Source organism: Heptranchias perlo, chromosome 12, assembly GCF_035084215.1.
Source record: "Heptranchias perlo isolate sHepPer1 chromosome 12, sHepPer1.hap1, whole genome shotgun sequence".
Classification (NCBI taxonomy): domain Eukaryota; kingdom Metazoa; phylum Chordata; class Chondrichthyes; order Hexanchiformes; family Hexanchidae; genus Heptranchias; species Heptranchias perlo.
In genome coordinates this window covers 75172284-75190633 of record NC_090336.1, presented here as the reverse complement: position 1 = coordinate 75190633, position 18350 = coordinate 75172284, and the positions used below count along the sequence as shown (strand labels likewise).

The following is an 18350-nucleotide window of genomic DNA, read 5'->3' as shown; positions in this document are numbered from 1 at the left end:
TTCATAGAGAAAGAAAGACTCGCATTCATAGAGAAAGAAAGACTCGCATTCATAGAGAAAGAAAGACTCGCATTCACAGAGAAAGAAAGACTCGCATTCACAGAGAAAGACAGACTCGCATTCATAGAGAAAGAAAGACTCGCATTCATAGAGAAAGAAAGACTCGCATTCATAGAGAAAGAAAGACTCGCATTCATAGAGAAAGAAAGACTCGCATTCACAGAGAAAGAAAGACTCGCATTCACAGAGAAAGAAAGACTCGCATTCATAGAGAAAGACAGACTCGCATTCACAGAGAAAGAAAGACTCGCATTCATAGAGAAAGAAAGACTCGCATTCATAGAGAAAGAAAGACTCGCATTCACAGAGAAAGAAAGACTCGCATTCATAGAGAAAGAAAGACTCGCATTCATAGAGAAAGAAAGACTCGCATTCACAGAGAAAGAAAGACTCGCATTCATAGAGAAAGAAAGACTCGCATTCATAGAGAAAGAAAGACTCGCATTCACAGAGAAAGAAAGACTCGCATTCACAGAGAAAGAAAGACTCGCATTCATAGAGAAAGAAAGACTCGCATTCATAGAGAAAGAAAGACTCGCATTCACAGAGAAAGAAAGACTCGCATTCATAGAGAAAGAAAGACTCGCATTCATAGAGAAAGAAAGACTCGCATTCACAGAGAAAGAAAGACTCGCATTCATAGAGAAAGAAAGACTCGGATTCATAGAGAAAGAAAGACTCGCATTCATAGAGAAAGAAAGACTCGCATTCATAGAGAAAGAAAGACTCGCATTCATAGAGAAAGAAAGACTCGCATTCATAGAGAAAGAAAGACTCGCATTCACAGAGAAAGAAAGACTCGCATTCATAGAGAAAGAAAGACTCGCATTCACAGAGAAAGAAAGACTCGCATTCACAGAGAAAGAAAGACTCGCATTCACAGAGAAAGAAAGACTCGCATTCATAGAGAAAGAAAGACTCGCATTCATAGAGAAAGAAAGACTCGCATTCATAGAGAAAGAAAGACTCGCATTCATAGAGAAAGAAAGACTCGCATTCACAGCGAAAGAAAGACTCGCATTCACAGAGAAAGACAGACTCGCATTCACAGAGAAAGACAGACTCGTATTCAGAGAGAAAGAAAGACTCGTATTCAGAGAGAAAGAAAGACTCGCATTCATAGAGAAAGACAGACTCGTATTCAGAGAGAAAGAAAGACTCGCATTCATAGAGAAAGAAAGACTCGCATTCACAGCGAAAGAAAGACTCGCATTCACAGAGAAAGACAGACTCGTATTCAGAGAGAAAGACAGACTCGCATTCACAGAGAAAGACAGACTCGTATTCAGAGAGAAAGAAAGACTCGCATTCACAGAGAAAGAAAGACTCTCATTCACAGAGAAAGAAAGACTCGCATTCACAGAGAAAGACAGACTCGCATTCATTGAGAAAGAAAGACTCGCATTCACAGAGAAAGACAGACTCGCATTCACAGAGAAAGAAAGACTCGCATTCACAGAGAAAGACAGACTCGCATTCATCGAGAAAGACTCGCATTCATCGAGAGAGAAAGACTCTCATTCATGGAGAAAGACTCGCATTCACAGAGAAAGACAGACTCGCATTCATTGAGAAAGACTCGCATTCACAGAGAAAGACAGACTCGCATTCATTGAGAAAGAAAGACTCGCATTCACAGAGAAAGACAGACTCGCATTCATAGAGAAAGTCAGACTCGCATTCAGAGAGAAAGAAAGACTCGCATTCATAGAGAAAGACAGACTCGCATTCATAGAGAAAGACAGACTCGCATTCACAGAGAAAGAAAGACTCGCATTCACAGAGAAAGACAGACTCGCATTCACAGAGAAAGACAGACTCGCATTCACAGAGAAAGACAGACTCGCATTCACAGAGAAAGACAGACTCGCATTCAGAGAGAAAGACAGACTCGCATTCACAGAGAAAGACAGACTCGCATTCACAGAGAAAGACAGACTCGCATTCAGAGAGAAAGAAAGACTCGCATTCACAGAGAAAGACAGACTCGCATTCATTGAGAAAGAAAGACTCGCATTCACAGAGAAAGACAGACTCGCATTCATAGAGAAAGACAGACTCGCATTCACAGAGAAAGACAGACTCGCATTCATTGAGAAAGAAAGACTCGCATTCACAGAGAAAGACAGACTCGCATTCATTGAGAAAGAAAGACTCGCATTCACAGAGAAAGACAGACTCGCATTCATAGAGAAAGACAGACTCGCATTCAGAGAGAAAGAAAGACTCGCATTCACAGAGAAAGACAGACTCGCATTCATAGAGAAAGACAGACTCTCATTCATAGAGAAAGAAAGACTCGCATTCACAGAGAAAGACAGACTCGCATTCACAGAGAAAGACAGACTCGCATTCACAGAGAAAGAAAGACTCGTATTCAGAGAAAAAGAAAGACTCGCATTCACAGAGAAAGAAAGACTCGCATTCACAGAGAAAGACAGACTCGCATTCACAGAGAAAGAAAGACTCGCATTCACAGCGAAAGACAGACTCGCATTCACAGAGAAAGACAGACTCGCATTCACAGAGAAAGAAAGACTCGTATTCAGAGAGAAAGAAAGACTCGCATTCATAGAGAAAGACAGACTCGCATTCACAGAGAAAGACAGACTCGCATTCACAGAGAAAGAAAGACTCACATTCACAGAGAAAGACAGACTCGCATTCACAGAGAAAGACAGACTCGCATTCAGAGAGAAAGACAGACTCGCATTCATAGAGAAAGAAAGACTCGCATTCACAGAGAAAGAAAGACTCGCATTCACAGAGAAAGACAGACTCGCATTCACAGAGAAAGACAGACTCGCATTCACAGAGAAAGACAGACTCGCATTCACAGAGAAAGACAGACTCGCATTCACAGAGAAAGAAAGACTCGCATTCACAGAGAAAGAAAGACTCGTATTCAGAGAGAAAGAAAGACTCACATTCACAGAGAAAGAAAGACTCTCATTCACAGAGAAAGAAAGACTCGTATTCAGAGAGAAAGACAGACTCGCATTCACAGAGAAAGACAGACTCGCATTCACAGAGAAAGACAGACTCGCATTCACAGAGAAAGACAGACTCGCATTCACAGAGAAAGAAAGCCTCGCATTCATAGAGAAAGAAAGACTCGCATTCACAGAGAAAGAAAGACTCGCATTCACAGAGAAAGACAGACTCGCATTCACAGAGAAAGAAAGACTCGCATTCACAGAGAAAGAAAGACTCGCATTTACAGAGAAAGACAGACTCGCATTCACAGAGAAAGACAGACTCGCATTCACAGAGAAAGAAAGACTCGTATTCAGAGAGAAAGAAAGACTCGCATTCACAGAGAAAGACAGACTCGCATTCACAGAGAAAGAAAGACTCGCATTCACAGAGAAAGAAAGACTCGCATTCACAGAGAAAGACAGACTCGCATTCACAGAGAAAGAAAGACTCGCATTCATAGAGAAAAACAGACTCGCATTCACAGAGAAAGACAGACTCGCATTCACAGAGAAAGACAGACTCGTATTCACAGAGAAAGAAAGACTCGCATTCACAGAGAAAGACAGACTCGCATTCACAGAGAAAGAAAGACTCGCATTCATAGAGAAAGAAAGACTCGCATTCACAGAGAAAGAAAGACTCGCATTCACAGAGAAAGACAGACTCGCATTCACAGAGAAAGAAAGACTCGCATTCAGAGAGAAAGAAAGTCTCGCATTCACAGAGAAAGACAGACTCGCATTCACAGAGAAAGACAGACTCGCATTCACAGAGAAAGACAGACTCGCATTCATAGAGAAAGACAGACTCGCATTCACAGAGAAAGAAAGACTCGCATTCATAGAGAAAGAAAGACTCGCATTCATAGAGAAAGAAAGACTCGCATTCACAGAGAAAGAAAGACTCGCATTCATAGAGAAAGAAAGACTCGCATTCATAGAGAAAGACAGACTCGCATTCACAGAGAAAGAAAGACTCGCATTCACAGAGAAAGAAAGACTCGCATTCACAGTGAAAGACAGACTCGCATTCACAGAGAAAGACAGACTCGCATTCACAGAGAAAGAAACACTCGCATTCACAGAGAAAGAAAGACTCGCATTCACAGAGAAAGACTCGCATTCACAGAGAAAGAAAGAAGTGAATTCAGAAAGAAAGAAAGACATGAGTTTATAGAGAGAAAGAAGTGAATTTATAAAGACTCGCATTTATTCAGAAAGAAAGACTCGCATTTATATCGATCTTTCAAAGTTCTCTAGATTCAGGAACTGTCCCTCTTGATTGGAAAATTGCACATGTCACTCCGTTTTTTAAGAAAGGGGAAAGAGGGAAACCAGGGAATTATAGACCAGTTCGCCTAACATCTGTTGTGGGGAAAATGCTGGAGTCTATAATTGAGGATAGGGTGACTGAACACCTCGAGAATTTTCAGCAAATCAGGGAGAGCCAGCACGGATTTGTGAAAGGTAGGTCGTGCCTGACAAACCCAATTAAATTTTTTGAAGAGGTGACTAAAGTCGTGGCCAGGGGAATGTCAATGGATGTTATTTATATGGACTTCCAGAAGGCATTTGATAAGGTCCCACATAAGAGACTGTTAGCTAAGATAGAAGCCCATAGAATCGAGTGAAAAGTATGGAATTGGTTCGGAAGTTGGCTGAGCGAAAGGCGACAGAGAGTAGGGATAATGGGAAGGTACTCACATTGGCAGGATGTGACTAGTGGAGTCCCGCAGGGATCTGTCTTGGGGCCTCAATTATTCACAATATTTATTAACGACTTAGATGAAGGCATAGAAAGTCTCATATCTAAGTTTGCCGATGACACAAAGATTGGTGGCATTGTAAGCAGTGTAGATGAAAACATAAAATTATAAAGCGATATTGATAGATTAGGTGAATGGGCAAAACTGTGGCAAATGGAATTCAATGTAGACAAATGTGAGGTCATCCACTTTGGATCAAAAAAGGATAGAACAGGGTACTTTCTAAATGGATTGAGAATTGGTTGACAGACAGGAAACAGAGAGTAGGAATAAACGGGTCTTTTTCCGGGTGGCAGGCAGTGACTTGTGGGGTACCGCAGGGATCAGTGCTTGGGCCCCAGCTATTCACAATATATATCAGTGATTTGGATGAGGGAACTGAATGTAACATTTCCAAGTTTGCAGACAACACAAAGCTGGGGTGGAATGTGAGCTGTGAGGAGGATGCAAAGAGGCTCCAATGTGATTTAGACAAGTTGGGTGAGTGGGCAAGAACATGGCAGATGCAGTATAACGTGGATAAATTTGAGGTTATCCACTTTGGTTGTAAAAACAGAAAGACAGATTATTATCTGAATGGTGATAGATTGGGAAAAAGGGAGGTGCAACGAGACCTGGGTGTCCTTGTACACCAGTCGCTGAAAGTGAGCATTCAGGTGCAGCAAGCAGTTAGGAAGGCGAATGGTATGTTGGTGTTCATTGCAAGAGGATTTGAGTACAGGAGCAGGGATGTCTTACTGCAGTTATACAGGGCCTTGGTGAGACCACATCTGGGGTATTGTGTACAGTTTTGGTCTGCTTATCTGAGGAAGGATGTCCTTGCCATGGAGGGAGTGCAACGAAGGTTTACCAGACTGGTTCCTGGGATGGCAGGACTGACGTATGAGGAGAGATTGGGTCGACTAGGCCTATATTCACTAGAGTTTAGACGAACGAGAGATAATCTCATCGAAACATATAAAATTCTCACAGGACTAGACAGACTAGATGCAGGGAGGATGTTCCCGATGGCTGGGGAGTCCAGAACCAGGGGTCACAGTCTCAGGATACGGGGTATGCCATTCAGAACCGAGATGAGGAGAAATTTCTTCACTCAGAGGGTGGTGAACCTGTGGAATTCTCTACCACAGAAGGCAGTGGAGGCCAAGTCATATTAAATATATTCAAGAAGGAGATAGATATATTTCTTAATGCTAAAGGGATCAAGGGATATGGGGAAAAAGCGGGAACAGGGTACTGAGTTAGACGATCAGCCATGATCATTTTGAATGGGGGAGCAGGCCCGAAGGGCCGAATAAGAACATAAGAAATTGGAGCAGGAGTAGGCCAATCGGCCCCTCGAGCCTGCTCCGCCATTCAATAAGATCGTGGCCTACTCTTGCTCCTATTTTCTATGATTCAATGAAAGACTCGCATTTATATAGAAGGAAAGACTCGCATTTATATGGAAAGAAAGACTCGCATTTATATGGAAAGAAAGACTCGCATTCATATAGAAAGACTCGCATTTATATTGAACAAAAGGACTTGAATTTATATGGAAGGATGTCAAGGCCTTAGAGAGGGTGCAGAGGAGATTTATTTGAATGGATCCAGGGATGAGTGACTTCAGTTATGTGGAGAGACTGGAGAAACAGAGAAGGTTAAGGGGAGATTTGATGTGTTTGGTGTTCAAAATCATGAGGGGTTTTGACAGAGTAAATAAGGAGAAACTGTTTCCAGTGGCAGAAGGGCCGGTAACCAGAGGACACAGATTTAAGGTGATCGGCAAAAGAACCGGAGGTGAGATGAGAATTTTTTTTTTAACGCGGCGAGTTGTTCTGATCTGGAATGCACTGCTTGAAAGGGTGGTGGAAGCAGATTCAATAATAACTTTCAGAAGGGAAATGGTTAAATACTCAGAGGAAAAATTTTCCAGGACTATGGGGAAAGAGCAGGTGGTTTGGGACTAATTGTACAGCTGATTCAGAGTGCCGGCCCAGACATGATGGGCTGAATGGCCTCCTTCTGTGCTTTATCATTCTATGATTCTATTTACAAACAAACAAAAAAGGACAGAGAAGGAGCGGCTGGACCATCGAGCCTGTCTCATTCAGTCCTGGTGTAACTGGTCCACATGACGCCCATTGCTCCCTGCCCATCAGCCTTGTAATCCCCTGGGACTCTGATTACCCACTTCTGCTCAAATTTAAAATTCTCATCCTCGCGGCCCTGCCCCTCCCTATCTCTGTAACCTCCTCCAGCTCGACAGCTGCTGCCAAACTCTCCGTTCCTCTGATTCCGGCCTTCTGTGCACCCCCCCCGTCACCATTGGCAGCCGTGCCTTCAGCCACCTAAACCCCTCGCTCTGGAATTACCTCCTTAAAACCCATCTCTTTCACCAAACTTTTGGGCACCACTCCTAATGTCTCCTTTCGCTCGCTGTCCATTTGTTGATTACGTTCCTGTGAAGTGCTGTGGGACGATTTTCTACGTCAAAGGCGCTATATAAATGCAGCCATGATGTGGAGATGCCGGTGATGGACTGGGGTTGACAAATGTGAACAATCTTAGAACACCAACAATTTTATTTGAAAATCACAAGCTTTCAGAGGCTTCCTCCTTCGTCAGGTGAGTGTGGGATTCCTTGAACGTTTCGCATTTATAGTCAGAGAACAATACCTGGTGATTACAGATAATCTTTCCAACTGCCCGTTGTCAAGGCAATCAAAGTGTTCAGACAGAGAGGTGTTACCTACAGGACCACCGAATATACAAACGGCCAGAACACAAAACAGAGAGAGAGAGGGAGAAACATCCGAAAGGAAGAGAAAGACAGAAAATGACCCGTTGAATTAAAAACAGATAACTTTTATTCGCTGGTGGGGTTACGTGTAGCGCGACATGAACCCAAGATCCCGGTTGAGGCCGTCCTCATGGGTGCGGAACTTGGCTATCAATTTCTGCTCGACGATTTTGCGTTGTCGTGTGTCTCAAAGGCCGCCTTGGAGTACGCTTACCCGAAGATCGGTGGCTTAATGTCCTTGACTGCTGAAGTGTTCCCCGACTGGGAGGGAACCCTCCTGTCTGGCGATTGTTGCGCGGTGTCCGTTCATCCGTTGTCGCAGTGTCTGCATGGTCTCGCCAATGTACCATGCTCCGGGGCATCCTTTCCTGCAACGTATGAGGTAGACAACGTTGGCCGAGTCACAGGAGTATGAACCATGTACCTGGTGGGTGGTGTCCTCTCGTGTGATGGTGGTATCTGTGTCGATGATCTGGCATGTCTTGCAGAGGTTGCCGTGGCAGGGTTGTGTGGTGTCGTGGACGCTGTTCTCCTGAAAGCTGGGTAATTTGCTGCGAACGATGGTCTGTTTGAGGTTGGGTGGCTGTTTAAAGGCGAGTAGTGGAGGTGTGGGGATGGCCTTAGCGAGGTGTTCGTCGTCATCGACGAACTACGCCACGTTCTCTGCAGCCTTCAACATGTCATCAATGATGACGAACACCTCGCTAAGGCCATCCCCACACCGCCACTACTCGCCTTTAAACAGCCACCCAACCTCAAACAGACCATCGTTCGCAGCAAATTACCCAGCTTTCAGGAGAACAGCGTCCACGACACCACACAACCCTGCCACGGCAACCTCTGCAAGACATGCCAGATCATCGACACAGATACCACCATCACACGAGAGGACAGCACCCACCAGGTACATGGTTCATACTCCTGTGACTCGGCCAATGTTGTCTACCTCATACGTTGCAGGAAAGGATGCCCCAGAGCATGGTACATTGGCGAGACCATGCAGACACTGCGACAACGGATGAACGGACACCGCGCAACAATCGCCAGACAGGAGGGTTCCCTCCCAGTCGGGGAACACTTCAGCAGTCAAGGACATTCAGCCACCGATCTTCGGGTAAGCGTACTCCAAGGCGGCCTTTGAGACACACGACAACGCAAAATCGTCGTGCAGAAATTGATAGCCAAGTTCCGCACCCATGAGGACGGCCTCAACCGGGATCTTGGGTTCATGTCGCGCTACACGTAACCCCACCAGCGAATAAAAGTTATCTGTTTTTAATTCAACGGGTCATTTTCTGTCTTTCTCTTCCTTTCGGATGTTTCTCCCTCTCTCTCTCTGTTTTGTGTTCTGGCCGTTTGTATATTCGGTGGTCCTGTAGGTAACACCTCTCTGTCTGAACACTTTGATTGCCTTGACAACGGGCAGTTGGAATGATTATCTGCAATCACCAGGTATTGTTCTCTGAATATAAATGTGAAACGTTCAAGGATTTCCTGACACTCACCTGACGAAGGAGGAAGCCTCCGAAAGCTTGTGATTTTCAAATAAAATTGTTGGACTATAACTTGGTGTTGTAAGATTGTTTATATAAATGCAAGTTGCTGTTGTTGAGATGAAAGACCACTTTATCTACTTTAGTGATGTTGGTTGAGGGATAAATATTGTCCAGGACACCGGGGAGAACTCCCCTGTTCTTCGAATAGTGCCATGGGATCTTTTATGTCCACCACAGAGGGCAGACGGAGCCTCGGTTTAATATCTCATCCACAAGACAGCACCTCTGACAGTGCAGCATTCCCTCAGTACTGACCCTCCAACAGTGCAGCGCTCCCTCAGTACTGACCCTCCGACAGTGCAGCGCTCCCCCAGTACTGACCCTCCGACAGTGCAGCGCTCCCTCAGTACTGACCCTCCGACAGTGCAGCACCCCCTCAGTACTGACCCTCCGACAGTGCAGTGCTGCCTCGGTACTGACCCTCCGACAGTGCAGCGCTCCCTCAGTACTGACCCTCCGACAGTGCAGCGCTCCCTCAGTACTGACCCTCCGACAGTGCAGCGCTCCCTCAGTACTGACCCTCTGACAGTGCAGCGCTCCCTCAGTACAGACCCTCCGACAGTGCAGCGCTCCCTCAGTACTGACCCTCCGACAGTGCAGCGCTCCCTCAGTACTGACCCTCCGACAGTGCAGCACTCCCTCAGTACTGACCCTCCGACAGTGCAGCGCTCCCTCAGTACTGACCCTCCGACAGTGCAGCGCTCCCTCAGTACTGACCCTCCGACAGTGCAGCCCTCCCTCAGTACTGACCCTCCGACAGTGCAGCGCTCCCTCAGTACTGACCCTCCGACAGTGCAGCGCTCCCTCAGTACTGACCCTCCGACAGTGCAGCCCTCCCTCAGTACTGACCCTCCGACAGTGCAGCGCTCCCTCAGTACTGACCCTCCGACAGTGCAGCGCTCCCTCAGTACTGACCCTCCGACAGTGCAGCCCTCCCTCAGTACTGCGCTGTGAGTGTCCGCCTGGATTATGTGCTCGAGTCTCTGGAGTGGGGCTTGAACCTACAACCTTCTGAGGTGAGAGTGCTCCACACTGAGCCACGGCTGATACTTTGTAAGTTTGCCTATATTCCAACAAACATTACGGTGACTTTACCTGGTGTTGATTGGTGCTGCACTGTTTAAGCGAAGGGAGTTTTGATAAGAAAACTGACGTCTGCAAATGTCAGACTCTTGTCAGGCAGAGTGTAGACATTCCTTTTTATTTTCTGCTCATCAAGGCGACTCTGGGTGGTAATAGTAGGGGACTTTAACTTTCCCAACATTGACTGGGACAGCCATAGCATTAGGGGCTTGGATGGAGAGAAATTTGTTGAGTGTGTTCAGGAGGAATTTCTCATTCAGTATGTGGATGGCCCGACTAGAGAGGGGGCAAAACTTGACCTCCTCTTGGGAAATAAGGAAGGGCAGGTGACAGAAGTGTTAGTGAGGGATCACTTTGGGACCAGTGATCATAATTCCATTAGATTTAAGATAGCTATGGAGAATGATAGGTCTGGCCCAAAAGTTAAAATTCTAAATTGGGGAAAGGCCAATTTTGATGGTATTAGACAGGAACTTTCAGAAGTTGATTGGGAGAGTCTGTTGGCAGGCAAAGGGACGTCTGGTAAGTGGGAGGCTTTCAAAAGTGTGTTAACCAGGGTTCAGGGTAAGCACATTCCTTATAAAGTGAAGGGCAAGGCTGGTAGAAGTAGGGAACCTTGGATGACTCGGGAGATTGAGGCCCTAGTCAAAAAGAAGAAGGAGGCATATGACATGCATAGACAGCTGGGATCAAGTGGATCCCTTGAAGAGTATAGAGATTGCCGGAGTAGAGTTAAGAGAGAAATCAGGAGGGCAAAAAGTGGACATGAGATTGCTTTGGCAGATAAGGCAAAGGAGAATCCAAAGAGCTTCTACAAATACATAAAGAGCAAAAGAGTAACTAGGGAGAGAGTAGGGCCTCTTAAGGATCAACAAGGTCATCTATGTGCGGAACCACAAGAGATGGGTGAGATCCTAAATGAATATTTCACATCGGTATTTACGGTTGAGAAAGGCATGGATGTTAAGGAACTTGGGGAAATAAATAGTGATGTCTTGAGGAGTGTACATATTACAGAGAGGGAGGTGCTGGAAGTCTTAACGCGCATCAAGGTAGATAAATCTCCGGGACCTGATGAAATGTATCCCAGGACGTTATGGGAGGTTAGGGAGGAAATTGCGGGTCCCCTATTAGAGATATTTGAATCATCGACAGCTGCAGGTGAGGTGCCTGAAGATTGGAGGGTAGCAAATGTGCCTTTGTTTAAGAAGGGCGGCAGGGAAAAGCCTGGGAACTACAGACCGGTGAGCCTGACATCTGTAGTGGGCAAGTTGTTAGAGGGTATTCTGAGAGACAGGATCTACAGGCATTTGGAGAGGCAGGGACTGATTAGGAACAGTCAGCATGGTTTTGTGAGAGGAAAATCATGTCTCACGAATTTGATTGAGTTTTTTGAAGGGGTAACCAAGAAGATAGATGAGGGCTGTGCAGTAGACGTGGTCTACATGGACTTCAGCAAAGCCTTTGACAAGGTACCGCATGGTAGGTTGTTACATAAGGTTAAATCTCATGGGATCCAAGGTGAGGTAGCCAATTGGATACAAAATTGGATTGACGACTGAAGACAGAGGGTGGTTGTAGAGGGTTATTTTTCAAATTGGAGGCCTGTGACCAGCGGTGTGCCTCAGGGATCGGTGCTGGGTCCGCTGTTATTTGTTATTTATATTAATGATTTGGATGAGAATTTAGGAGGCATGGTTAGTAAGTTTGCAGATGACACCAAGATTGGTGGCATTGTGGACAGTGAAGAAGGTTATCTAGGATTGCAACGGGATCTTGATCAATTGGGCCAGTGGGCCGATGAATGGCAGATGGAGTTTAATTCAGATAAATGTGAGGTGATGCATTTTGGTAGATCGAATGGGGCCAGGACCTACTCCGTTAATGGTAGGGCGTTGGGGAGAGTTATCGAACAAAGAGATCTAGGAGTACAGGTTCATAGCTCCTTGAAAGTGGAGTCACAGGTGGATAGGGTGGTGAAGAAGGCATTCAGCATGCTTGGTTTCATTGGTCAGAACATTGAATACAGGAGTTGGGATGTCTTGTTGAAGTTGTACAAGTCATTAGTAAGGCCACACTTGGAATACTGTGTACAGTTCTGGTCACCCTATTATAGAAAGGATATTATTAAACTAGAAAGAGTGCAGAAAAGATTTACTAAGATGTTACCGGGACTTGATGGTTTGACTTATAGGGAGAGGTTGGATAGACTGAGACTTTTTTCCCTGGAGAGTAGGAGGTTTAGGGGTGATCTTATAGAAGTCTATAAAATAATGAGGGGCATAGATAAGGTAGATAGTCAAAATCTTTTCCCAAAGGTAGGGGAGTCTATAACGAGGGGGCATAGATTTAAGGTGAGAGGGGAGAGATCCAAAAGGGTCCAGAGGGGCAATTTTTTCACTCAAAGGGTGGTGAGTGTCTGGAACGAGCTGCCAGAGTCAGTAGTAGAGGCGGGTACAATTTTGTCTTTTAAAAAGCATTTGGACAGTTACATGGGTAAGATGGGTATAGAGGGATATGGGCCAAGTGCAGGCAATTGGGACTAGCTTAGTGGTATAAACTGGGCGACATGGACATGTTGGGCCGAAGGGCCTGTTTCCATGTTGTAAACTTCTATGATTCTATGATTCTGTCAGTGACGGGGTTTGGAGCACAGGGTCAGCATCAGTTACCCCGGGGTCAGGTACATCACGGGTTAGATACAGAGTAAAGCTCCCTCTGCACTGTCCCATCAAACACTCCCAGGGCAGGTACATCACGGGTTAGATACAGAGTAAAGCTCCCTCTACACTGTCCCATCAAACACTCCCAGGGCAGGTACAGGGTTAGATACAGAGTAAAGCTCCCTCTACACTGTCCCATCAAACACTCCCAGGGCAGGTACATCACGGGTTAGATGCAGAGTAAAGCTCCCTCTACAATGTCCCATCAAACACTCCCAGGGCAGGTACATCACGGGTTAGATACAGAGTAAAGCTCCCTCTACACTGTCCCATCAAACACTCCCAGGGCAGGTACAGGGTTAGATACAGAGTAAAGCTCCCTCTATACTGTCCCAACAAACACTCCCAGGGCAGGTACAGGGTTAGATACAGAGTAAAGCTCCCTCTACACTGTCCCAACAAACACTCCCAGGGCAGGTACAGGGTTAGATACAGAGTTAAGCTCCCTCTACACTGTCCCATCAAACACTCCCAGGGCAGGTACAGGGTTAGATACAGAGTAAAGCTCCCTCTGCACTGTCCCATCAAACACTCCCAGGGCAGGTACAGGGTTAGATGCAGAGTAAAGCTCCCTCTACACTGTCCCATCAAACACTCCCAGGGCAGGTACAGGGTTAGATACAGAGTAAAGCTCCCTCCATACTGTCTCATCAAACACTCCCAGGGCAGGTACAGGGTTAGATACAGAGTAAAGCTCCCTCTGCACTGTCCCATCAAACACTCCCAGGGCAGGTACAGGGTTAGATACAGATTAAAGCTCCCTCTACACTGTCCCATCAAACACTCCCAGAGCAGGTACAGGGTTAGATACAGAGTAAAGCTCCCTCTACACTGTCCCAACAAACACTCCCAGGGCAGGTACAGGGTTAGATACAGAGTTAAGCTCCCTCTACACTGTCCCATCAAACACTCCCAGGGCAGGTACAGGGTTAGATACAGAGTAAAGCTCCCTCTGCACTGTCCCATCAAACACTCCCAGGGCAGGTACAGGGTTAGATGCAGAGTAAAGCTCCCTCTACACTGTCCCATCAAACACTCCCAGGGCAGGTACAGGGTTAGATACAGAGTAAAGCTCCCTCCATACTGTCTCATCAAACACTCCCAGGGCAGGTACAGGGTTAGATACAGAGTAAAGCTCCCTCTGCACTGTCCCATCAAACACTCCCAGGGCAGGTACAGGGTTAGATACAGATTAAAGCTCCCTCTACACTGTCCCATCAAACACTCCCAGGGCAGGTACAGGGTTAGATACAGAGTAAAGCTCCCTCTACACTGTCCCATCAAACACTCCCAGGGCAGGTACAGGGTTAGATGCAGAGTAAAGCTCCCTCCACACTGTCCCATCAAACACTCCCAGGGCAGGTACAGGGTTAGATACAGAGTAAAGCTCCCTCTACACTGTCCCATCAAACACTCCCAGGGCAGGTACAGGGTTAGATACAGAGTAAAGCTCCCTCTACACTGTCCCATCAAACACTCCCAGGGCAGGTACAGGGTTAGATACAGAGTAAAGCTCCCTCTACACTGTCCCATCAAACACTCCCAGGGCAGGTACAGGGTTAGATGCAGAGTAAAGCTCCCTCCACACTGTCCCATCAAACACTCCCAGGGCAGGTACAGGGTTAGATACAGAGTAAAGCTCCCTCTACACTGTCCCATCAAACACTCCCAGGGCAGGTACAGGGTTAGATACAGAGTAAAGCTCCCTCTACACTGTCCCATCAAACACTCCCAGGGCAGGTACAGGGTTAGATACAGAGTAAAGCTCCCTCTACACTGTCCCATCAAACACTCCCAGGGCAGGTACAGGGTTAGATACAGAGTAAAGCTCCCTCTACACTGTCCCATCAATCACTCCCAGGGCAGGTACAGCACGGGTTAGATACAGAGTAAAGCTCCCTCTACACTGTCCCATCAAACACTCCCAGGGCAGGTACAGTGTTAGATACAGAGTAAAGCTCCCTCTACACTGTCCTGTCAATGTGCCATAGATTGAACTTTAGAAGACCATCCCCTAATTCATTCTGACATTTTCCTATTTCTCATGCCAGTTCTCCTCAGTCAATTGGTGAGATCGGCAGTCAGTGCTGAGCTGGAGACAGTTTTGTGCTGTGGGCCGAAGCCTAGCAGGAACCATGGTGAAATTCCCCAGCTTCATGTCATGGGAGACCCTTACCCTGATCACAGCCGCCTCGGAATGGATTAAAGCTGGAGATGAACAGTCTGTGTCTCACCCACACAGTCCTGTTCGACTTTAATTCTGACTTTCAGATTGTGGCAGGCACTTTTTATTAAATAGCGTAGACTAAATAATTGTTTTAATCCGATAAATCAAACACTGGGGGTCATTTCTAGAGGGATAGAATTGAAAATCAGTGAAGTTATGTTAAACTTGTTTAGATCCTTGGTTAGACCACACTTGGAGCACTGTGAACAGTTCTGGTCTCCATATTATAGAAAGGATATAGAGGCACTGGAGAAGGTGCAAAAAAGATTTTTATTAGGATGATACCAGAACTGAGAGGTTACACCTATCAGGAAAGATTGAACAGGCTGGGGCTCTTTTCTCTAGAAAAGAGACGACTGAGGGGTGACCTGATCGAGGTCTTTAAGATTATGAAAGGGTTTGATAGGGTAGACATGGAGAAAATGTTTCCACTTGTGGGGAACCATGAATATAAGATAGTCACTAATAAATCCAATAGGGAATTCAGGAGAAACTTCTTTACCCGGAGAGTGGTGAGAATGTGGAACTCGCTCCCACAAGGAGTAGTTGAGGCGAATAGTGTAGGAACATTCAAGGGGAAGCTCGATAAACACGAGGGAGAAAGGAATAGAAGGATATGCTGATAGGGTGAGATGAAGTAGGGAGGGAGGAGGCTCGTGCGGAGCAATAACACCGGGATAGACCAGTTGGGCCGAATGGCCTGTTTCTGTGCTGTACATTCTATGTAATTCTTTGAAATGTAATAAAAGCTGAAATAATGGGATTCTCCTAGAGTCAAGACCGAGTTGTCAGAATGTTGATTGTGTCAATTGATTTGTTGCTGTTTTGAAAAGGTTTTTCTTTGCATCAATTTTCTCCCAGGACTGGAAGGATCACCAGCATGTGTGTGGACAGCCCACGGCCCTCACCGTGCAGGCAGAGGAGGTGCAGGTCACAGAGGTCGACGTAGAGAAAGTCAAAGTCTGAGTGTCCCCTCCGAGAATTAAACGCACCCGACTCGATGTGAGCGAGACGATGGGGTGGTACAGCTGATCCACAGCTCGATGAAGATCCGGACTGCGATGGCACCAAGCACGTACTTACCCTGCAGGCTGTATCGTTCGTCGTTCGGATACACCGGGGTCTGAGGGAAGGTGGAAGCCGGCTTCTCAACGAGTGACCTGTGCCAAGGCAGCAGGGTGAGCTTCTGGGTACCGGTTAGCTCAGATATCGGAAAAGGCTGACTCTAAATCTGACTGCTAAAAAATGCCCTGTAGAAATGTAGGGAACTGACCAACAAATCAGATCCTTTGGTCATAACTCGGCCATTTCTATATTGTCCTGTATTTTGTTTCTGTTCCTTAGCCGATTACAAACTTCCGAGTTATTGCCCGTTGACTGGCACGACACACATAGGGCACAGATAGCGGGTTTGTGATGCTTGAGGGGCCTTGCTCACCTGCTGCAAATATCGGGGAGATCGGGGACGCTAGATGAGGAGAGGGGGGGACATGGGGGCGCGAGGCGAGGGGATTCTAGCACGTGTTGGGGGCGCTGGGTGAGGGAGAGCGGGGCATTGGGTGAGGGGGGGGGTCTGGCCCCTGTGTCAGGGCGCTGGGTGAGGGGGGGTCTGGCCCCTGTGTCGGGGGCACTGTGTGAGGGGGGGTCTGGCCCCTGTGTCGGGGGCACTGGGTGAGGGGGGGTCTGGCCCCTGTGTCGGGGGCGCTGGGTGAGGGGGGGGCTGGCCCCTGTGTCGGGGGCGCTGGGTGAGGGGGGGGCTGGCCCCTGTGTCGGGGGCACTGGGTGAGGGGGGGTCTGGCCCCTGTGTCGGGGGCGCTGGGTGAGGGGGGGGCTGGCCCCTGTGTCGGGGGCGCTGGGTGAGGGGGGGTCTGGCCCCTGTGTCGGGGGCACTGGGTGAGGGGGGGTCTGGCCCCTGTGTCAGGGCGCTGGGTGAGGGGGGGTCTGGCCCCTGTGTCAGGGCGCTGGGTGAGGGGGGGTCTGGCCCCTGTGTCAGGGCGCTGGGTGAGGGGGGGTCTGGCCCCTGTGTCGGGGGCACTGGGTGAGGGGGGGTCTGGCCCCTGTGTCGGGGGCACTGGGTGAGGGGGGGTCTGGCCCCTGTGTTGGGGGCACTGGGTGAGGGTGGGGGCTGGCCCCTGTGTTGGGGGCACTGGGTGAGGGTGGGGGCTGGCCCCTGTGTTGGGGGCACTGGGTGAGGGTGGGGGCTGGCCTTGTGTTGGGGGCAATGGGTGAGGGTGGGGGCTGGCCTTGTGCTGGGGGCACTGGGTGAGGGTGGGGGCTGGCCTTGTGTTGGGGGCACTGGGTGAGGGTGGGGGCTGGCCCCTTGTGTTGGGGGCACTGGGTGAGGGTGGGGGCTGGCCTTGTGTTGGGGGCACTGGGTGAGGGTGGGGGCTGGCCTTGTGTTGGGGGCACTGGGTGAGGGTGGGGGCTGGCCTTGTGTTGGAGGCACTTGGTGAGGGTGGGGGCTGGCCCCTATGCTGGGGGCACTGTGTGAGGGTGGGGGCTGGCCTTTTGTTGGGGGCACTGGGTGAGTTGGGGGGGCTGGCCTTGTGTTGGGGGCACTGGGTGAGCGTGGGGGCTGGCCCCTGTGTTGGGGGCACTGGGTGAGTGGGGGCTGGCCCCTGTGTTGGAGGCACTGGGTGAGTTGGGGGGGCTGGCCCCTGTGTTGGAGGCACTGGGTGAGGGTGGGGGCTGGCCCCTGTGTTGGAGGCACTGGGTGAGGGTGGGGGCTGGCCCCTGTGTTGGAGGCACTGGGTGAGGGTGGGGGCTGGCCCCTGTGTTGGGGGCACTGGGTGAGTTGGGGGGGCTGGCCCCTGTGTTGGAGGCACTGGGTGAGGGTGGGGGCTGGCCCCTGTGTTGGGGGCACTTGGTGAGGGTGGGGGCTGGCCCCTGTGTTGGGGGCACTGGGTGAGGGTGGGGGCTGGCCTTGTGTTGGGGGCACTGGGTGAGGGTGGGGGCTGGCCTTGTGTTGGGGGCACTGTGTGAGGGTGGGGGCTGGCCTTTTGTTGGGGGCACTGGGTGAGGGTGGGGGCTGGCCCCTGTGTTGGGGGCACTGTGTGAGGGTGGGGGCTGGCCTTTTGTTGGGGGCACTGGGTGAGGGTGGGGGCTGACCCCTGTGTTGGGGGCACTGGGTGAGGGTGGGGGCTGGCCTTGTGTTGGAGGCACTTGGTGAGGG

At 48.7% G+C, this 18350-nt stretch overlaps 1 protein-coding gene across 1 annotated transcript in view; it reads left to right on the top strand.

The window, feature by feature from the left end:
• The window catches only part of LOC137327765 (deformed epidermal autoregulatory factor 1 homolog), a 208444-nt gene extending 191800 nt beyond the window's left edge, over positions 1 to 16644 (top strand). The window contains exon 14 of the mRNA XM_067993575.1: positions 16040 to 16644. Within this exon, the coding sequence (XP_067849676.1) occupies positions 16040 to 16144 (105 nt within the window). The 3' untranslated portion in view covers positions 16145 to 16644. The remainder of the gene's footprint in view (positions 1 to 16039) is intronic.
• The last annotated feature ends 1706 nt before the right edge of the window (positions 16645 to 18350 follow it).